The sequence below is a fragment of the Alligator sinensis genome, unplaced genomic scaffold (assembly GCF_000455745.1).
Source record: "Alligator sinensis unplaced genomic scaffold, ASM45574v1 scaffold359_1, whole genome shotgun sequence".
Classification (NCBI taxonomy): Eukaryota; Metazoa; Chordata; order Crocodylia; family Alligatoridae; genus Alligator; species Alligator sinensis.
The window spans coordinates 407,226-427,198 of record NW_005842577.1 but is presented as its reverse complement, the minus strand read 5'-3'; the positions used below and the strand labels follow the sequence as shown (position 1 = coordinate 427,198).

At 39.6% G+C, this 19,973-nt stretch overlaps 1 protein-coding gene across 6 annotated transcripts in view; it reads left to right on the top strand.

Moving 5' to 3' along the window:
• Positions 1-19,140, top strand: part of PHLDB2 (pleckstrin homology like domain family B member 2) — a 78,435-nt gene extending 59,295 nt beyond the window's left edge. For 3 of the 6 annotated variants that reach the window (XM_006032499.3, XM_006032498.3, XM_025214260.1), the window contains 6 exons: positions 5,089-5,296; positions 8,114-8,204; positions 10,041-10,187; positions 12,280-12,499; positions 15,531-15,616; positions 16,530-19,140. In XM_006032499.3, coding sequence (XP_006032561.1) covers positions 5,089-5,296; positions 8,114-8,204; positions 10,041-10,187; positions 12,280-12,499; positions 15,531-15,616; positions 16,530-16,670 — 893 coding nt within the window. In that variant the 3' untranslated portion in view covers positions 16,671-19,140. Of the gene's footprint in view, positions 1-1,244; positions 1,260-2,916; positions 2,953-5,088; positions 5,297-8,113; positions 8,205-10,040; positions 10,188-12,279; positions 12,500-15,530; positions 15,617-16,529 lie in introns of all 6 variants that reach the window. The other 3 variants (XM_025214262.1, XM_025214261.1, XM_006032497.3) reach the window with 2 other exon arrangements.
• Positions 19,141-19,973: the final 833 nt, after the last annotated feature.

The window sequence follows — 19,973 nt, the reverse complement described above, 5'->3', positions numbered from 1 at the left end:
ATCTGGGAACCCTAAAGTTGCTGGGGTGTCCCATATAAACAAAAACAAAAAAAACCCTTCTTGCAAGCAGTATAAATACCCAAGCACCCAGATTTATTACAGAGAATAAAACAAACCAAAAGAAAACATTAAATATAATTTTAAAACACTCTTAACTACAAAGCAAAGTCTATAGGTGGCACCTTTCTGGGGGGGGCCTCACCCATACCCAGGCAGTCTAGGACTTGGGACTCCCCAGTAGGTAGTTCTGGGGGCCTGCACCCCCATACCTGCCCTTCAGCAGTGTGCTGCAGAGGGGGGCCCACACCAAAGTCCTGAGCTTCTTGGGTTTGCTGTGCTGTGGGGAACTGCTCGAGTGTGTGGGTCCTTCTGCATTGCAAGGGACCCCTCGTTGCTCCTAGAGATGTGGTAGAGTGCCGATCTTTGCTCCAACGGAGAGGCTGTGTGTGTGTGTGTGTGTGTGTGTGTGTGTGTGTGTGTGTGTGTGTGGGGCGAGTGACTGCTGCTGCAGCCAGCATGGACGCACCCCAAAACTTCTAGGCTGGATTATATGGCCTGCTGAAGCGAAACTGCAGGACAAACTCCAAAAGGACCCAGGTTGACTCATGGCCACACCTGACCCCACCGCACGGCTTGACTCGAGCAGTGGACCATCAAAAGAAACAAAGGGGAAAAGCCAGCCCTATCCTCTAGGTCTGGGCTGCAGGTAGCTTGGGTCATACAGTTCCTCTGGGAGCAGAAAGTTGCTGCAATCTACATTACAGTCTGCAAAAGGTAGACTATCAGCCACCTGAGGAAGAGGAGAAAGTGAGAGGGAGACATGGAAGTCTACACAGTTAGAAACTTGTGCAGTTAGAAGGCTAGCTGGGACCCTACTGTCTCTATGGTGTTATGGAGTGGTCTCCAAAAGGAAGTCATCACGGTTCCATTGCTTGGGAGTTACAAAAGCAATAAATAGCTTAGTGTGTTGGCAGTCCTCAAGCATCAACTACCAGTATGATGCCTTGATAATGAATTGGTCATTCCCACCAGTAAGTTCTATGATGTCACTTTGCCATCCACTTGGAAAGCTTTTCTTGTACATTTTGTGTGTCACTTAAGCACTTTTATAAGTCTCAAATCTTGGAGCATGACTCATTTTACTTACAAACAATAGTCAGAATATCTTTTTAAAAAAACATGAGGCTTTAAAAAACACAATGTGACTTTTTATTTTATTTTTTTCCCCTCTTATTAAACAAAAGGAAAAAACAAAAAAGGTATGAGAACATTCTTTTATCTGGCTGTGTGTGTCCCTGAGATGCTTTCTTGAAATAATTAATATAAAGGGTCGCTGTCAAGAAGTACCTGCAGAGCCATAGCCCAGGAATGTGCCTAATAATTTTAATTCCTAGCTTAGAAGTATGTAGGGGACCACAGAGCTGACTGTTCAATCAGCTGGCCTATTGTAACTGAATACATCAGAATAAATACAGAAGTATTACTTGGGTTCCACTAAAATAAGTTTTAATATTTAGATGTTGATGTTTGCATTAAAAAAAAAAAAGCAGAACACTAGAAAAAAGATGGCATTTTTAGCTCTGTATATAACAATATGTTAAAGAGTTTTTAAAAGCCCAGTTTTTAAGAAAATTTGACAGTGCCCCTTTAGAAACTGCATGTAGGAAGCAGCTTATTCTAATTTCACCTCACTGTTACTCTGTGGTGATAGAATGATGTTTTTATGGCTCTAATACAACAGTGCTTTAAATTATCTGTTTTTGTGGTTGTTGATGTACTTTTTGACTTGGCAATGTGGTTACTTTTTACTAAAGAAGCAAAACTTAATTTTGGTCTTTTGTTCTGATGTCAGTTTGCTCTAACAGCACAGTCTTTCAGGAAAAGTGACCTCTAACTAAAAAAAATAGTAGTTTTGGTATCACACTTTGTGGCTGGGAATCTGAACGCCAGAAATTCTTTTAAGTAAAGGGTTGTGTTGATCCTTGTTGTCTCCTCCATAACCTTTTCCTTAGATATTTTTTTTAAATATCTAAACTAGAAGCTTTAAGTCAGTACTTCACTTTTCAGAGAATACTTTAATGCTGACTGGGGTATTTTTGTTCCTGACAAGATTTCTGGTGGCAGCTAATGAAAAGTTAGTTGGTCTTTAATTGGAAATAGGATGCTTGTGTGTTTGTTTTATTTTATTTTGGTGCCCCTGGTAGCTGGTACTGAACAGTGGTGGCAGTGTAAATAAACTGAACTGCCTGACTCATTAAGGCATGAAGAGAAGAGGAGAACATGGTATTATATTTTCTGTAGCTGAATGCATGTAGTAGGTCAGTGACCTACATACTATAGTACAAAGAATGAAATACTATTGTTTGTTAGTTAATTATATTTGGAAAACTGCATAAACTTACCTAAAGGAACAATATTTAACATTTAATAAATGGAATATTTTCCCAGAAAATGGTGTTTATTATTTTAATTAGCGTTCATAGTTATGCATTTTCCTTTTCTCCTGTGTTACTTTGTTCTTTCCAGTTTAATGAGGACTCATAGTTATATATTATCCTTTTCTTTAGCACTTTTTCTGCTATTTTTTCATACAGTTAATGAATCTTGATTTCTGTGTGTGTGTGTGAAGGTAGGTGAACTGTAGGTGGCAAAAAGCATGCACACAACAGCTAAGACTCAATTTACCTTTGCTACCAATAGAAATCTTATGTTTCATTGTGTGTTGTAGATGGTGATGGTTGTTTTTTGCAGTGAAATGTAGCATATTTAATTTTTCAAGTAAAATGAAATGTTCGTAAGTAACTTGAATGAATGAACATGGATTATAAATAATATGTCCATTAGAATAACATTTCTCCTTTTTACAATTTCTGTTTCTTTCTTTTGCATAATGAATAATTGAAAACCTTTTAAAAGGAGCAATTAGTCATTCCAAAGGTTCAAGTATTAAAGGTAATTTTATCAAATGTTGCAAATAACATCTTAGCAGCATTTTCTCATGACAGTGATAAAAACAAGCTACACATAATCTGTGTTCCATGATGCAATTATCTATGGATGCTGACAGACATGAGGGGGAGAAAAAATAACATGGTTTACCACAAGACCGGAAGAAGCAATGACTTAGTTTGATCTGGCTCCATAGCATCTGTATAGATTGGGTGCTTCAGTGGGGCTTTATGGCAATTTTATCTAAATCTGATTGAATCAGGTATTAGACAAAAGCCCTCTGAAATGCCTAATCTGTACAGACATTGGGTGAGCCGGGTCCAACTAACATGATAACTTTTCTGGGCCTGCACTGGGCATGGTGCAGGGGTGCACGGAGTTTAGATTGCTTTTTTCCATGTCTGCTAGTAGCCTCTGAAAAATGAAATGTGTTTATGGCACTTACAAATCTACTAACCAGTTAACGTGAAAGTTTATTGTAATCTAATATCTCTTTAAGTAGCAGCTGCAATGCTATTAGCATCTCAGGAATCAGCATGCATTGTTTATGTGAAGGTATACAGCTGCTGAGTGGAAGGAAGGAGGGAGAAAATTAAGATGTGCATAGTGCATGCTTTTCTTAATAAACTAATGTCATTAATGACGGGGTGAGTCATGCATTTTTCAGTTTTCTTTTTGAGAGTATTTTGGCTCTTCTTTTAAGAAAAAAGAAGGCAACATTTTTTAGCTTTGTGAAATGGATTTTTGCTTACTCTGTCATATCTGAGAAACTATCAGACAGAAAAAAGAACTTGCGTGTATACACTGGACCAGCAGAAACATGTTCCCAATTTGAGATGATATTTCTATATTTAGTGGTAGTGTAAAAATGACATTGTAGTCATAAGAATCCAGAAATTATGCTAGAGGCAAGAATTTCTTAGGGTGATATCTTTTATAGGACCAACAGTTGGGATAGATGCTGCCTACACACATTCAAATAAGCTGGAAGAATGGGGGGCCCCGTGCACACTCTACAGGCTTCCTTAGTCTGCCTGGTAACAGATCACAGCAGCTCATAAGGCAGCCCTAATTGGTTGACTTATCTCATGCTCACCCTATATTTCCATATAGTATAATCTGAGGGGTTGTGAAGGGAAAGTGTTCTGGAGCAGCAGAGTCCAGCGAGCAACACAGTCTCCTGGGTGGGGAGAAGCTGAGAAACCACAGACATTCACTCTTCCAGGAGAAACTATGAAAGACCAGAGTCAGACAAGCTTTTGAATGCAAGACATTCTTCATCAGGTCTGAGCAGAACAAGCCCAGCCCAGCATAGTAAAGAACAGTTGTGGGAGGAGGTGAGAAATTGCCAGAGCAAGCAGAAGACAATTAGCAGAAAAAAAAAAGTTGAATACTGAGGAAGCAAAACCTATCAAAAAGGAGAAGGGTCATTCTTGCCTTTCATGTGTGGAAAGAATTCAGAAGTCAGCTAAATTATAATATGCCATAAAGTCAATATCATTGTTTAGTCATTGATTCTTAGGACTTTTATAGATATACTGCGGGGGGCTTTAATTAGCCCAGCTCTGCGAGCTGCACTAATTAAAGCACCTGAAGCATCATGTGTATCACCATGCTGAAAAATGGTGGTGGGGCACTTTGAACTAAAGCTTTGGTTTAAAGCACCCCACTGCCATTTTTCAGCATGGGGGCACTGATACATGTGACGCTGGAGTCTGTTGGAGCAAGGTAATTACCATGCTCCAGCAGACTTGATTAATTGAGCCTGCTCTGACTCAATGTAATTATAGCGCGTCAGAGCAGACTCCCTGCACGTGTATAGGAGCCCTTAGTGTCCAGCCAGCTTATGAATCTTTCTTCCCAAGCTCACTTTTTAAAGGCATTAAGTAGATTTCCCTTGAGTAGAAGGATAGTGAGGTCAGAGAGGGAGTAGTTGTTCTGAAAGAAATGTGCTCCTAATGGCGTGTGTGAGTCTCTCTCTCTCTCTCTCTATCCTTTATATTCTTTCGTGAAAGTTAATTCTGGTGCATAGCTGCTGTTTAGTTACACCTATATAGTTGCCAAAAAGTTTCCAAAACATTTAAGTGTTAACAATTAGATGAAACTGTAACTTATAATTTTGCCTTTTTTGTTCTGTAGGGTATAATCATCAACATATATGTGAAGAACAAAGACAGAAGTCTCCTGAATTCTACAGCAGAACTGCATCTGAATCTAATGTGTATTTAAATAGTTTTCATTACCCTGATCACAGTTACAAGGATCATGCCTTTGATACATTAAGCTTAGATAGTTCTGACAGTATGGAGACCAGCATATCTGCATGTTCACCTGATAATATTTCCAGGTAAATAATGTTAACTCCTGATTTTAAAAAGAAACATTTGTAAACATTTAAGATAATGGATCATTTATTCATATTGAATATAGGGCCACAGAAACGTTCTGCTTACCTTTTATATTGGAAAAAAGATTTTACTAGCTGGGTGAGAAAAGAAGTACCACATTTATTCCAGTCATAAATGACACTGAATTTAAGACAACCCTCCAATAATTAGATTCTGTACCTGGAAGATTATAAAGTTGTTTATTGGGGATGCCAGGGCCAGAATCAGTGGGAGAAGTAGCTAGTGAGGGGAGGGTGGGAGGGGGAAAGGTTATGCAGTCTTCCCTGTGTTCTGTCCACCATAATCCCGCTTCCCCACTGCACGAGCCACCCCAGCTTGGAGCAGGCAGTGACTCAGCTCTGACTTCAGTCCCAAGCCCAGAGCCAAAGACTGAGCTGAACCACCACCTACTCTAGGCCCAATAGTCAAATCCAAGATTTTGAATGGGGAAAAAACTTTGTCTTGGATGAGTAAATAGGGTTTACTGAAACCGGTTTCAGCCATTTTGAAAGTGGTTTATGTGCACTGAACTTCTGTTGTGTTAGATTTGAACCGGTTTTTGATCACTTATATCTGTTTATGTGTAATTTCTGTCCCTAGCCAAAATGGCTGAAACTGGTTTAAGATCAGCCTGGACAGATGTAGTATCAGACTTAACTGGTTTAGGTTAAATTGGCTTATTGGACTTCTGTCCCAGATCCCCTCCAGATTCAAGTTAATTCACAGTACCCCAGCATCCCAGGATGCTTTGCATCTCCCCTGCGACACCCCCCCCCCCAACTCCTTGCCAGGTAGGCAGGCTAGCTTTTGCCCAAGCCATCTGCTTCAGGCTAGCAGGGCTGTGTGCTTTAGCACCCCCGTACTTCTGGCCTGGGCCACTGCAGGCATATGGCTGCATTTCTGGAATCAAAAGTGAATGTCTGTTCACTAGCTTCTTGGTTCAATCTATGCAGCTTAGACTGACCTGCGAAGATTGAATATATTCAGCTGTAGGCTTTTTGACCGTCTGTACTTAGCCCAGCTGTTCTCAGAACTACTTGTAGACAACCCTTTCCCCTGTTACTGTACTGTTCCAGTGATAGGATTTTGGACACAGATGAAAGAGCTATTTGGGTAGTGTCAGAAAGTAAGCGGATACCGTCAATGAAATGCAACATCATCACAATATTAGGACCTCTATTCCAAGGACAGCTTTTTGGCTGTCCTGTTATGTTTCTGTAGCATCTGTTTCCTGTGAGAGCAATTTGAGGATCAACCCTTTACTTTCCTCTCTTATTGTTGATGTGCTCTTCTTTTATAGGTGTATATGTACATAGCTTCAGATGCTATAGGCTTCTTAATAAATATGCAGTGATTCTGATTCTGGGCTGAGTGGCACCTCATCAAGAATAATTATACAGTGATTTTTTTTTCATTACACTTGCTAATGGTATGCCAGTTTGGCTGATACTGACTTGCTGCACTCTGATTCCCTTTGAGAAGGTTGCCACATGCTTAGCCTGCCAAGAGGCCAGCATGTAAATGTAAGTTTTGGTCTGAGAGGTTGAATGTACCAAAGGGAATTAAGTACCCAAGTTTCATCTGATTTCTTTAGCATCTGAACACTGAATTCCTTCAAGCTCTTTTTGGAGATCACAATCTGAATATTTTTAAACTTCTACTTGGTGCTGTTATGAAGAAAACTCACTAGATAAAGCAGGAGGCCTACTGCTGACAGAATCCCAGTCCCACAAAGAGTAAGAACATATTAAGTGCCATACTGGGCCATAGCAATGGTCCATCTAGCCCAGTACCTATGCCTCCAAAAGCAAACCTCAAAAGCATAATATTTCCCTGTCACTATAATCGGAAGTGAATGCTATGCAGGGAAAACATCGAACTGGGTATCTCTAGAGACTATGCCCTATTCAATACCTTCCCTGGCATCTACAGTTTTTTGGTTTAGAGATGCCAGAGAAAACATCTCCAAGAATCAGAGGCATATGCTGAGAGATAAATGTATAGTCTTATAACTGTTCTCTACCCTAGATATATATTTGGATTTCTTACTTGTTCCTGTCTCCCCTGTTTCACTTTACTCTGACTGTAAACATGATAATTAATACCAAGTTTGATACAGATTCTCCCTATTGCCTGAAGAAGGGTATTTGTGCCCAAAAGCCTGCAAAGAACAATTTTTCCAACTATTTTGTTGGTGTAATAAGATATTGCATCTACCAAAAAACCTTGCCTGCCTGTATTCTTAGACCAACATGGCCACAACCAACAAGCCTAAAGTTTGACAGTACAAATGAATCATTTCATTGCACTTTAGTCTATGTATAATTAAACTGCTTCCTAAAATTATTCATGTCAGGCCATCTGCCAGTCAAAAGTGGAAAAATCCCCCAAAAGTTGTTTGAAGTTGTGTGTCACAGCGCAAGGGTCCAGGAGTTTTGAATCCAGGTCACCAAGGACCATTAATCATTTGGATACATTACTCAGTACAATATGAAAGAAAGAGTAGCTCCTTTTCTGTTCTGTAGGGATGGAAAACTACAGGGAGTGGAGAAGATGCATTTTTAGACTCTTGGGTCTACATCTGGGGCATCTCTAGATGTGAGAGTATGTTTATTAATGTAGTATACAATACTTTGTGCATTACTATAAATGGTGTGAGCTGTGCTATATTAGATCATAACACTGTCAACTCTTCCTAAATTATCCAGTTACATCTGTACCCTGTAATTTCAAACAAAAAGGACTTGCTTAAAGTTTTCATTTTTCACTTATTGCAGTGCCAGCACTTCAAATGTTGCAAGAATAGAAGAGATGGAGAGACTTTTGAAACAAGCTCATGCTGAAAAAAACAGACTGCTGGAATCCAGGGTAATTTAAGAATGTATAGAACAGGAAAATTAGCAGATGCTCTTGTTCTTATCATACACATTTCATTTTGTCATTATATTTTAAGTGCTTTTGTTCAACAGAGCTGTACAGAATTCCTCCTCTGCTTCTCCCATAATTATCCCACTTCCACCCCACCACTCTAAAAACCTGTGCCAGCTGCCATCTTTGTAGATGAGGACTGGAGGGAACTTAATAATGTGCCTTCCTCTGCTAGAAGAGATGCTGATGAGAAGCACTTGCTTGTCCCATCCCTCTAAGATCCTAGCTAGAGTCCAGAAACAAGATACCAGCCCCAGTGATTGAACCAGTGTGCCTCAAATGGCAGGACACTTTTGGCAGGTTAATCTGAGCACTGAAATCAATTAGACCTTGTCAACCAGTCAACTGTTTATAATACCAGTATGTAGGATGAGGAGTGGAGTCTAGTATGAAGAAATTATGTTGTTCATATGTAGTTTAAATATAACTCAGTTCTTTTAATAGCAAGTTACTTTCTTCTATCACACTGTTTAATATGGCTTTGCCTATACTGTTATTAGAATCAGGTAGCTACTAATAAATGTCACCAGAGTCTAAGCACAATCATCATTAACATGGACTTCGATATTTATCTATTTGAGAACTGTGTTGTATTGAATTTATGCAGTCAATTTTACTCCTCAGGTTTCCAGTTGTTCCCCTACCCCCCTTAAAATGTCACTGTTGTCTTAGATCTATTCTACATAGATCACCTATGTTAATTTATTATCTGCAGGATTCTAAGTCTTATGCCCTAAGTTTTGTTTTGGGTCGTCTTTGTCCAGGAAATATATAGGTATATTATACCCAGTGTCTGCCCCTCCCCTTCCGACATGTACCTTTCCCTGCCTGCCCCCAGCCACTCAGCTGCCACCCCCTACCACCTACTTCCCCTACTACCACATGCTATGCTCCCAGGTGGCACTTCATTAGGTCCCACATTGATCCCTAGCTTAGCAGGGAGCCAAGGAGTGATGTGGGAATTAGCACAGAGCAAAGGACAGCAAGACCCTCACTGTTTTCTGGCTACATCCTGTGTCCTGTTGCTCTCCAGCCCCCTGCTGAACCCGGGAGCAGCAGAGGAATTGGTGCAGAACCAGAGAGTGGCAAGGGAATTCTATTCTCAGATCTCAGGCTAGATGCAGCTAGGGAATGCCGCTCACAGATCTTGGGCTGCTCTCTGGCTCTGGGCTGATTCCCTTACTGCTTCCTGGCCCAGCCCTGAATTGGAGGAATCAGCCAAGAGGCAGAGAGCAACACAGGACTCAGCTCCATTATAGGATGAAGTTTAATTTTTCCCATGGAAAAATGGGGAAAAAAACTTGTCTTAGAATTGAGTAAATATGAGTAGGTGGTTTGTGTATGTTTATTTGTATATACGTTTTTTTTCTTCTTGAGAGTCACAAAGGAGTTTATTGGAGTTCTTAGTGGGAATGTCTACACGTGCGCATTTACCGCACAGTAACTGAAATTACTGCTCAGTAGGAGCATGTTTCTACACGTGCACACCCATACTGCACAGTAAATATGGCAATTTATGCCCAATTAATTATTGTGCAGTAACGCTGTGTGTGGATTGAATTGGGACTGACTTTAGTCCCAAGTCAGTCCACACACAGCGTTAATGCGCTTTAACTCTTGCACATGTAGACATCAGCCTATTCCCACTTACTGCGCAGTAACGATAGCAAAAATGCGTGTGTACACACACCCCGTGGGATCAAATTGTTTTTAATGTTTAGCAGGTATAATTTTACCTGGCCTGTAACTGACATTTGCTTGTGCTATGATATTTAGGAAAGGGAAATGGAAGCTAAAAAAAGAGCACTGGAAGAAGAAAAACGTCGCAGAGAACAACTAGAGAAAAGATTAGAAGAAGAAACTAGTCAGAGACAAAAATTAATTGAAAAAGAAGTCAAAATACGTGAGAAACAAAGAGCACAGGTATGCTGTTTATCGTGTATGGCTGTATAACATGGTTCTGTCTATATAGATAGCAAACTTACATGGCAAACTTCTACAATAATGAAAAGGAGGAAAGGGGCTTCTGAATGTAGTTGGCTGGCTGAATTATTGTTAAATTGATTAATATTACGCTTTTGAGGTTTGTTTATAATGTTGATTATAAACAGGTTATCTAGAATCTTGCATTGTCTTTTTAGCTGTTTAAATCTGAATAAACATTAGTATTTATTTCTAGCTTCCATCAGCATTGTAAATACACTGTATTAATCCTAATGGGTTTGTTGTTGAACCTGTGTATTTGACTTATGAATTTGAATTGAATTTATGAAAAGTAAGCAAACTCTCAACTATGAAAGTCTGCATCATCTCTGCTGCTTTTGCTTTGTTCACATCCAAGTCCCAATCCCAGCAAGACACAGCATACATTTTTTGACCGTCCTTATTAGCTATGACAAGAGACTGAGTTCTGTGTCTAATAAGTGTATGGGAGGCTCCATTTCCCACACTCCTGCCAGGCCAGCAGTAATGGCTTACCTCTGTGTCTAGTTCTGTCCCATAAGGGATATGCCTGACTGTTCATTGTATTTCAAACAGGTGGACTAGACACTAATTATAATTAATTCTTTACAATTCTGTGTTCAGATATGCTGTAAAAGAACTTGTCATGTAGTGCAGTTCATTTCCATCCTTGCCACTTCTACCTTTTAAAGTAATTATACTTTGCATTTGTACAGTATTTCCCATAACTGTGTTCCAAGTACTTGAAAAACAATAATGGGAGATAATTGAACTAACTCACTTATAGACAGGGAGAGAATGTGGCACAAGTTAACCAACTTATGTCAATTCACCCAGATAAATTTAGTTGTTCCCCTCATCCTCGCCCCCCCTCCCCTCCCCAACCTGCTACCAGTATCATATTTACTTGAATCCAAAGTGAGGTTTATTTTTTCCCTTTCAACATGGGAAAGAGATGCCCTCACCTTGGATTCAGGGGAGAAGAGGAAGGAGGCAGATGGCTGTTGCAGCTCCAACTTCAGCCCCAAAGCTGGGTTGGGGCTGGATTTGGAACCACAGTAGTCTCTGCCTCCCACCCCAGCCTACACCCACCCTCCCCCACCAACCTCTGCCTCCCCCCTGCCACTTATTGTCTGTCACAGCTCCAGCCTATTCTGGCCTGGGGCATGGAGCACATGGAAGCTCCAGCCCTGGCCCAGCCATGCAGCAGCAGCAATCATGGCCCCAGCTCCAGCATCCTGGGGTTGGAATTGCTGCTGTGTGGCTGAGTCAGAGCCAGTGCTTCTACGTATTCTGTGCCCCAGGCCCGAATAGGGCCACCATCAAAACTGACAGTATGCAACAGTGGGGCAGGTTGCAGGGAGCTCAGGCACCAGGAGGCATAGGTACAGAGGGGACAGGCAAGGAGTGGGGAGGGGGAGACAGTGGATGCAGGCACCATGGGAGGCAGGCAACACAGGGGACAAGTGGTGGAGCGGCAGGGGGCAAAGAGGTAGAGGTCAGGCCACTTGCCCCATCTGCCCCCCTACCACCTGGCCCTCCCTACCACTGCTTTCTCCACTACAGCAGTGATGGGGGGGCAACTTATGATGACCCTCCCTCCAATAATTAGATTCTACATATGGAAAATTATAACACATTTTACATGCATAGAATCTAATTATTGGAGCTTGTCTTAAGTTCAGATCATCTTGGATTCAGGTGAATGTGGTATTTACACCTATAGATCTGTGCTTTAATCCCCAAACTTCCTTGTTTTGCTGTGGTCTTCATCTTAGCAATTTACTTACCTGATGATTCCAAGCAACCAATATTCTTTCCTGATGAATTTATTCCTATTTAAGCATTCAAGACGTCATACAGTTACTCATCGCAAACTTCTTAAGCATCTGTTCTTTTAAGAGTATATAAAGCTGCAACATGGGAGTTAGTTTTCACTACCTTCATCCTTTGATATTTTGTGTTGCTTTCATGTTTACCCGTTTACAGCACGTAAAAAGAAAAAAGAAAAAAGATACAAGATAGAGATTTATTCTTTTCTGCTCTCTGGCAGGCCCGTCCCTTAACTCGCTATTTGCCAATTAGAAAAGAAGACTTTGATCTACGAAGTCACATTGAAACAGCTGGACACAACATTGAAACCTGTTACCACATCTCATTGACTGAGAAGACATGCCGAGGCTTTTTGATTAAGATGGGAGGAAAAATTAAAACATGGAAAAAACGATGGTTTGTTTTTGACAGAAACAAGAGAACATTTTCATATTATTCAGGTAGGTTTGGGGCTTATATACCTAGGACTGATTGTTAGAGAATCATTCTTCTGTTGTCATGCAGGGTGGTCACATCATTTTCCTAATTTTATTGATTTGTATTTGTTCATGTTGTGGATACTTGGAAAGTCTGTGGTCAGAACAGGATCCCATTAAATTAATAAGCTTGGTGTTATGTAACCACAGTTGACACATTCCTTTCCAAGCAAAGGAATATCTTGGATAAAATAGGACATCTCCACTTCTTCATGGGACACTTTATTAAAAGCATGTATTGTTGTATGGATGGGGCATAAAGTGTGAATTAAAAACAAACGGGAATCTTATCAGGGGATAAGGCACAACGCTGCACTTATCGAAAACATAAGACAAGCGAAATTAAGAACAACAACAAAAAGGTGGTGTTTCTTCTTTCATACACTCACACATACATACTCATACACTCGCATACATACCCATTTATTCACATACATACAAAAAGAGACAGACAGACAGTCCTGCAAATATTAAGATATTACCAGTCCTTAAAATGCTCGGTTTAGCTTGGTGGCCAGCCAAGTTAACCACGAGAATGAAGCCAGGTCTTCTTGGACATGTACCAATGCTGCTGCTGCTGCTTCTGTGCAGGACAGACCCAAAGCATCTTTGTTTTTGTCCATCTTTATAGTGATTGTTCCCCATATAAGTCTATGGGTCTTGCTGTGTCATCCCCTCAGTGACAAAATGATCCTCCTCTTCTGTTGTGATGTTATGATTGACAGACTCTTCAGGCTTTAGTCTGCAGTTTCTTCCATCTGTTGTCAGCAATTTCTTCAGCCATTGGAACAAAACATGATCTTGTATTTTGTAATTTTTAACTGATAATCTTGGACATTGTTGTAACCTTTGACTGTTAAATCACAGAAGACTATTTCTATCCTTCTAGTCTGAGGTGCAAGACAGACTGTCTCAACATACGCATTTCCACATGTACTGTTTATTCTTTCATTACCTCTTTTCAAACGTCCCAGACATACCACAGGCCTTGCATATACGCTATACTATGTCTCTCATACTATATGTAACCTACAAAATCATAAAACAAAATGACTGTTACACTTATGCTAAGCAATGTAAAAATCAAAACAGAGTCTCAGCTAGGGCTAAATTACAGTTATTTGAGCAAACTAAAACGGATCTTGGTTACACAAAAATTAACAAAGGAGTGAAGGATGTTATAAATGCAATATCAAGAGTATATAAAGACAAAGTAACTTTAGCTCAATAGTATTTAACATTGGTGCTGGAAATTTTTTTTTTCCAAATTGTGCAGTCTATCTTTTGGAAATAATTGGTGCCTGTATTCATTAAATATGCAGAAAAATTCCATAAGATTTACAGCAATAGTTGATATCAATTATGAAAAATGCGAACATTAATTTTACTTTTAACAATATCTGGTTTATTCATTAGCAAAGCACTGGATATAGTGTAGAACTCCCATCTGGTATTGATTTTTAAAAAGTAGTTAGTTTATAGTTACCAGCTTCAGTTTTGAGTGCAGTACAGCTGCTGTAATATAATTTCAGTTACCAAAAAAAAACTTTTCATTGTCTTGAGGATTCGAGCCATCAAACATTTCATTCAAATTTTATACCAGCTAAACAGAAATGCAGCTGTGGGTATGAGTTAGAAGCTGTGACTCAAAAAACATATTTCGCATTTCGAAAATATATATATTTATGCTATACATGTATAGTCTATGGCTCTCACGTAATCACATCTTTAGGACTCCAAGTATACTGAAAAAATAATAGACACCAAAACCTTCAACTTAGCGCAGCAAGTAAAATGTGTTTATTTCCTGACTTGAAAATGATACAGAACTTTCCTGGAACAGAGTTTATGCATGTATAGTTTGAGCCGTGGATATTTCATTTTCAGGGTGACGTTTGTCCCAAAACTATGAGAACAGTTTCTGTACTCCAAGGCAATGTGCGTTTATAAAGCCAGACTTAAAGCTTCCCATTTTAGGGCAAAATTGCAGGCACATGTAATATACCTTACACGTCCTGTGTGGTTGTGTCTTCATATACGACAGGAATAAGTCACAAAAGAGTGGCCATTAGGGCTGCACCCACATGAGCACAGACATTTGGTTCCCTGGGACAACTAGCAGAGGGACATGCCTGTGCCACACGCCCTCTCGAGTGTGGCAGGTTACCCTGGCTGGGGTAGGGGAGGCTGGGACCAGCGTTGTGTGGCTCCACCAGCCTTAATGGGGCCCTCCTAGGGCTGCAGCAATCTTGCCACTCGGAGCCTGGCTGGCAGACAGTGTGTGTCTCTGGCTGGCCAGGCTCTGGTGTTGAGTGGCGTGCATTGCCCCCATGTGTGCCACTTTGGGTTTTTGGTATTTTTTGCACGGGGCTTTTGACCCCTGGATATCCAGTGGGGTCAGTAGCGAGGCGAATAGCTGAATATGTGGTATATGGCATTGCAGGTGTGTGTGTGTGTGTGGTGCCACATACCACAGGGCTGTGTTCGTCTGGACACTACCTTGGAGAAAATCCAGACTGTTTTCTTTTTAAATTTTTTTTCCATATTTAATTCTGCTTATTAAAATGACGCAAAACACTAAACCTCTCTTTGATCTCTTCCTGCCACCATTACTACGGTAGTGTTTCAGAATCACCTGTGTGTGTTTTATATCATTGTTGACTAAAAAGACCGATTTTTTTTTTATTTTTTTTTGTTTTAAACTTTAGAGGTTTCACAAACAGGAAGGATATTTTCAAATTATAAAAAGTATTTGGCATTTTCTTTAAAAACAGAATTGCTAAGTGTCAGTTTTCTAAGATTTTTCTCTCTACTGCAGCAATTTTGGCTGTTACCCTGCTAATCTATGATAAATAGTCTATTCAAATAGGGAGGATGGGGTGGGGGTGCTTGCCCAGTCAATGTGACTTTCTGAGTGACCATACACAGCCTTCTAACCCTTCAGTCATTCTGGTTTATTATTCATGTCAGTTTTCAAAACTCTCTGTCATTGCAGACAAACATGAAACTAAATTAAAAGGAGTAATATATTTCCAAGCCATTGAAGAAGTCTATTATGATCACTTAAAGAATGCTTATAAGGTAAACTTTATTATTGTTGGTTTTTTTGTTTTGTTTTTTTTGTTTGTTTTTTATCATTCAGTAACATCTAAAATGTTAGTAGCTATATAGCTATAAGAATACACATGCCCTGCAAGCTGGCAGTTTTAATAACAACAACACACACACACGGTGCAGATGGGTATAGATGTGTACAGACTGTGTGGCCAAAGACTGGCACACTTTATCTTGACAGTTCTGTGTAAAATGACACAGGAAATAAAAGAGAGACAGTTGATCTGACCAGGGATGCGCTGATATTTGGGCACAGGGCTGGGAAGCAGCTGCCCTGGAGAAGGGACAGTTTTCCCACCCCTTGCTGTCTGGGCTGACCAGGAGCAATTTGCTTCTGGTCAGCAGTCTACATATGTGCTACTGTACAGTAGTTACTGCATGATTAATCTACTACCTGTGGGCGTTTATGTGTGTGTTCCGGGAGGCATGGAGGTGCACTTTAATTACAGCAGCTCTCAGAGCCTCTCTAACTGAAGTGCCCAGAGCGTCACACACATCAGCGTCCCTGTGCTGAAAAATGGCAGCAGGGGGGCTTTAACTAAAGCTTGTCACTGGAACCTCAGTGCACGTGTATAGGTGCCGTGTATTTACAAGTAGTAGGCAACCACACAGTAGACTACTCTACTGCGCAGTAAATGTGAATGTGTAGACAGTGGCGCTTTACTACACAGTAAAGCATAACATGTAGATATGACCACAGAGTATCTACACAGACACTCCCAACACCTCTCCATTTCCCCTACACATAGCAGGAGCTAAGCAAATCCTGAGTAAGGCAGGACCTAACGCATCTTTTTTTCTAGTATCTGTAACTTGATTTCATTTAATCATTTGAGCTTTTATCTTTCTCTTTCTTTTTTTTTTGTTTTTTTGTTTTTAGAGTCCTAATCCACTACTCACTTTCAGTGTTAAGACACATGACCGGATATATTACATGGTTGCCCCAACACCAGAAGCCATGAGGATATGGATGGATGTAATAGTTACAGGCGCAGAAGGCTACACACATTTCATGTTATAAAATCAAGTAACAGCTCATTCATGGGACATACTGCAATCATCTTATGCATTTAGCCATATGCAGTCAAGTTTTGGTATTTTTCACAAGTATCCTCCCTATGATGTGCATGCAAGCTCTGAAAATGAAAGGGTTTATGAACGCATTGAAAAGGGGGACTGGTTGCTTACTTTAGTTGCTAATTATAGTAACAAAAGAACTGAAGTTGTAGAAGGTTCATTGTGCACCCACATGGATAACCAAGTTGACTTAAACATAGTGTTTTGATTCAATGGTTATTTCTTACAAATTCTCCTACACAGAAAGTGTGCTTATAAACTCATACTAAACAGTTTACAAAATGGTTTGTGTGTGCTCATTGATATGCAAATGTTTTAGTAATGGAACAGAAAGGTATAATAGCATATATTTTAATATGCAGTAATTGACATTTATATGTGATTAGCTGACTTTTTAAATTTCTTTCACTTAAGTATTTTTTTAATAAAAAAGTAGCCCGACAGTACATGCAGTTCTTACCTTAGTAGTTAAGTGTATTACTACCAAACCAAAGATATTTACATGATTCCTCTTCAGGAATGATTTCAAATTATTAGCTGCGCTTTAGCTTTGTGTAGTGGAACAATGCCATTTTCCCTTAAATTTTAATATAATTCTATTGTTACAGTATTCTTAAATTACCAGTGGCACAAACTGTATGTATAAAGCCACTTCAGCTCAGGAACAAAAAGCAGCAGTGTAACTTTTATAGAACAAGGTAAAATTGAGCTGAAACAAGAATATCAGCTAAACTAGAGGCTTTCTGAGCTCCACATGCTGAATACACTATGTTGATTCTTTGTCTGGATCTTTAAGCAATTTCGGTCTCATACAACTAAGTCTTGCTATCAATATGATTCTAATCCAATGGTTCTCAACCTCCGTTAGACTCAAGGCACCACTCAGAAAATGCCAGCTCTTACCTTTCACTAATTTTTTGACTATGGAAAAATGACAAGCTCAAAGAACTTGGATCACAACAGGTCATCATGTTTTTGGCACTATGGATTCCTGTGTGAAAACTCTGAGTTTATCTTGTAAAACATATGTAGGTGTTTGCACACCCAACAGTACTAATACTGTGCAGCACCCCTAAAAGCAGCTTAGAGCATCCCATGGTGCTACAACACCCTGCTTGAAAACACTAATCTTAAATGGCTTTTCTGGATGCCTATACACGTGCTTCGGAGTGGGAAGTAGGGTTTTAATTAAAGTGGTTTCCGGAGAGCCGCTCTAACTAAAACACCTCACTGTCACGTGTATTAACCCCCTGTACTTTTAAAAATGGTTGTGGAACACTTTATCTCAACCTCATTTGACAAGGTTTAAATAAAGCACCCCTACAGCCATTGTAAAGCACAAAGGAGCTTATACATTTGACAGTGAGGCTACGCTGGAGCATTCTAATTAGAATGTGGAACAGACTCGATTAATCAAGTCTGCTCTGATGCATTCTAATTAGAATGCAAACCAGTATGTGTATAGGCAGCAGCTTCTGTGCCTAAATCTAAGCCAGTTGAACATGATGTGGTGACCTCGGTGATACCAGTGGCTGATTCTACTGAAGTCACTGCCTGAACTCTTATTGACTTAAGTGAGGCAAGTATTTTAAGGAGCAAATTTTTCAAGGTAGGCGTTGGCTTAGAATTTGGTTATGTTATACAGTAAGGTAGAGCTGAAAGGGGTCAAACCCTAAGTATGTGCTAAGCAGTAATATAAACACAAAACTTAACTACGAAAAGTGACAACCCCCCCACTTTTTTTTAAACAAAAGAGGATAAAAGGATCTGTGTGTTAAACTGGATACGTTCCTTGCAAATATTCTTCTATTTTAAATCTTTTTCTCACCCTTGATAATTGTTGTGTAACAATAAAATATTAATGAATGGAACCTAAACTTAAAGGAAATCTTTTATATAATTTTATGAAGTTTTTAGTATTCTGGATTTGTGTGCCATAATGAGCATGTAATTGAAGCAGACAGAATAATGCCCTACCTCCCTCCAAAAAAGATAATGGCATTTGATTAAGCAAATTGAAAGCTGAAAGCAGAAATAAATATGCTTACTCAATATATTGAACGATTTTAAACTTCAGTATCTGGCATATACAGGTATGAAATAGTTTTTTGTGGTATACACAGGTCACACAGTTCTAGAAGTATATTATTAGATGTGACATGCACCAGATTTGACTTGATGCCTCCTGAAAGATTGAATTTATCACAAAGGATAATGTTTCTCTTCTGTGCAGATCACAACTACAAGAATCTTGTAATCTAATGAGATTAAAACATAAAAACAAAATCAGAAATGAATTACTTTGGTTTCTGTAATTATATATTTTTTTTCTGATGTACCTTGATTTTACTTCTAAGTATGGTTACACAAGTTTTCTAACTGAGATTTTTGTATCCTGCATGATGCAATGAAGATGGTAAAATAAATGTTTTTAAAAAGATGTTTCTTTTTGGAATTTTTAATAGTAGTGGTTGTTCTTTTCATTATGGAATATTTTTGCCTTTCTTTTCAGTATAATTATTTGTATTGCACACATTGTTAATACTGAGGATAAATTTAAAAAAGGAAAGCTATTTTACAAATCTTCCATAAAATAATTATGGGGAAAATAAGTATAGATTTAGTAGTCCCACCCTTTTCATATACCCTTTTCATATACCTTCATTAATCTGGCTTCTTTATATAATATAATACATTTTACGCTGAATAAATTTGTGAATTTCCAGTCCTGGAAACTAAGGATTAAAATGGGATTCTATGAATTCCCAAGGCAGCCTGCAGACTAAAAGGGGGGCATATAAAAAGTGGAAACGGGGAGAGATTACCAAAGAGGAGTATACCTCCTCTGCTTGTACTTGTAGGGAGGCAGTTAGACAGGCCAAAGCTACCATGGAGCTGAGGATGGCATCCCAAGTAAAGGATAACAAAAAATTGTTTTTTAGATATATATAGGGAGTAAAAGGAAGGCCCAGGGTGGAATAGGACCCCTACTAAATGGGCAGAAGCAATTGGTGACGGACAGGGGGGACAAGGCTGAACTCCTCAACGAGTTCTTTGCCTCAGTGTTCCTAAGTGAGGGGCAAGACAAGGCTCTCACTGGGATTGTAGAGAGGCAGCAGCAAGGCACCAGACTGCCACGCGTAGACCCTGAGATGGCGCAGAGTCACTTGGAGGAACTGGATGCCTTTAAGTCGGCAGGCCCGGATGAGCTCCATCCGAGGGTACTGAAGGCACTGGCTGATGTCAT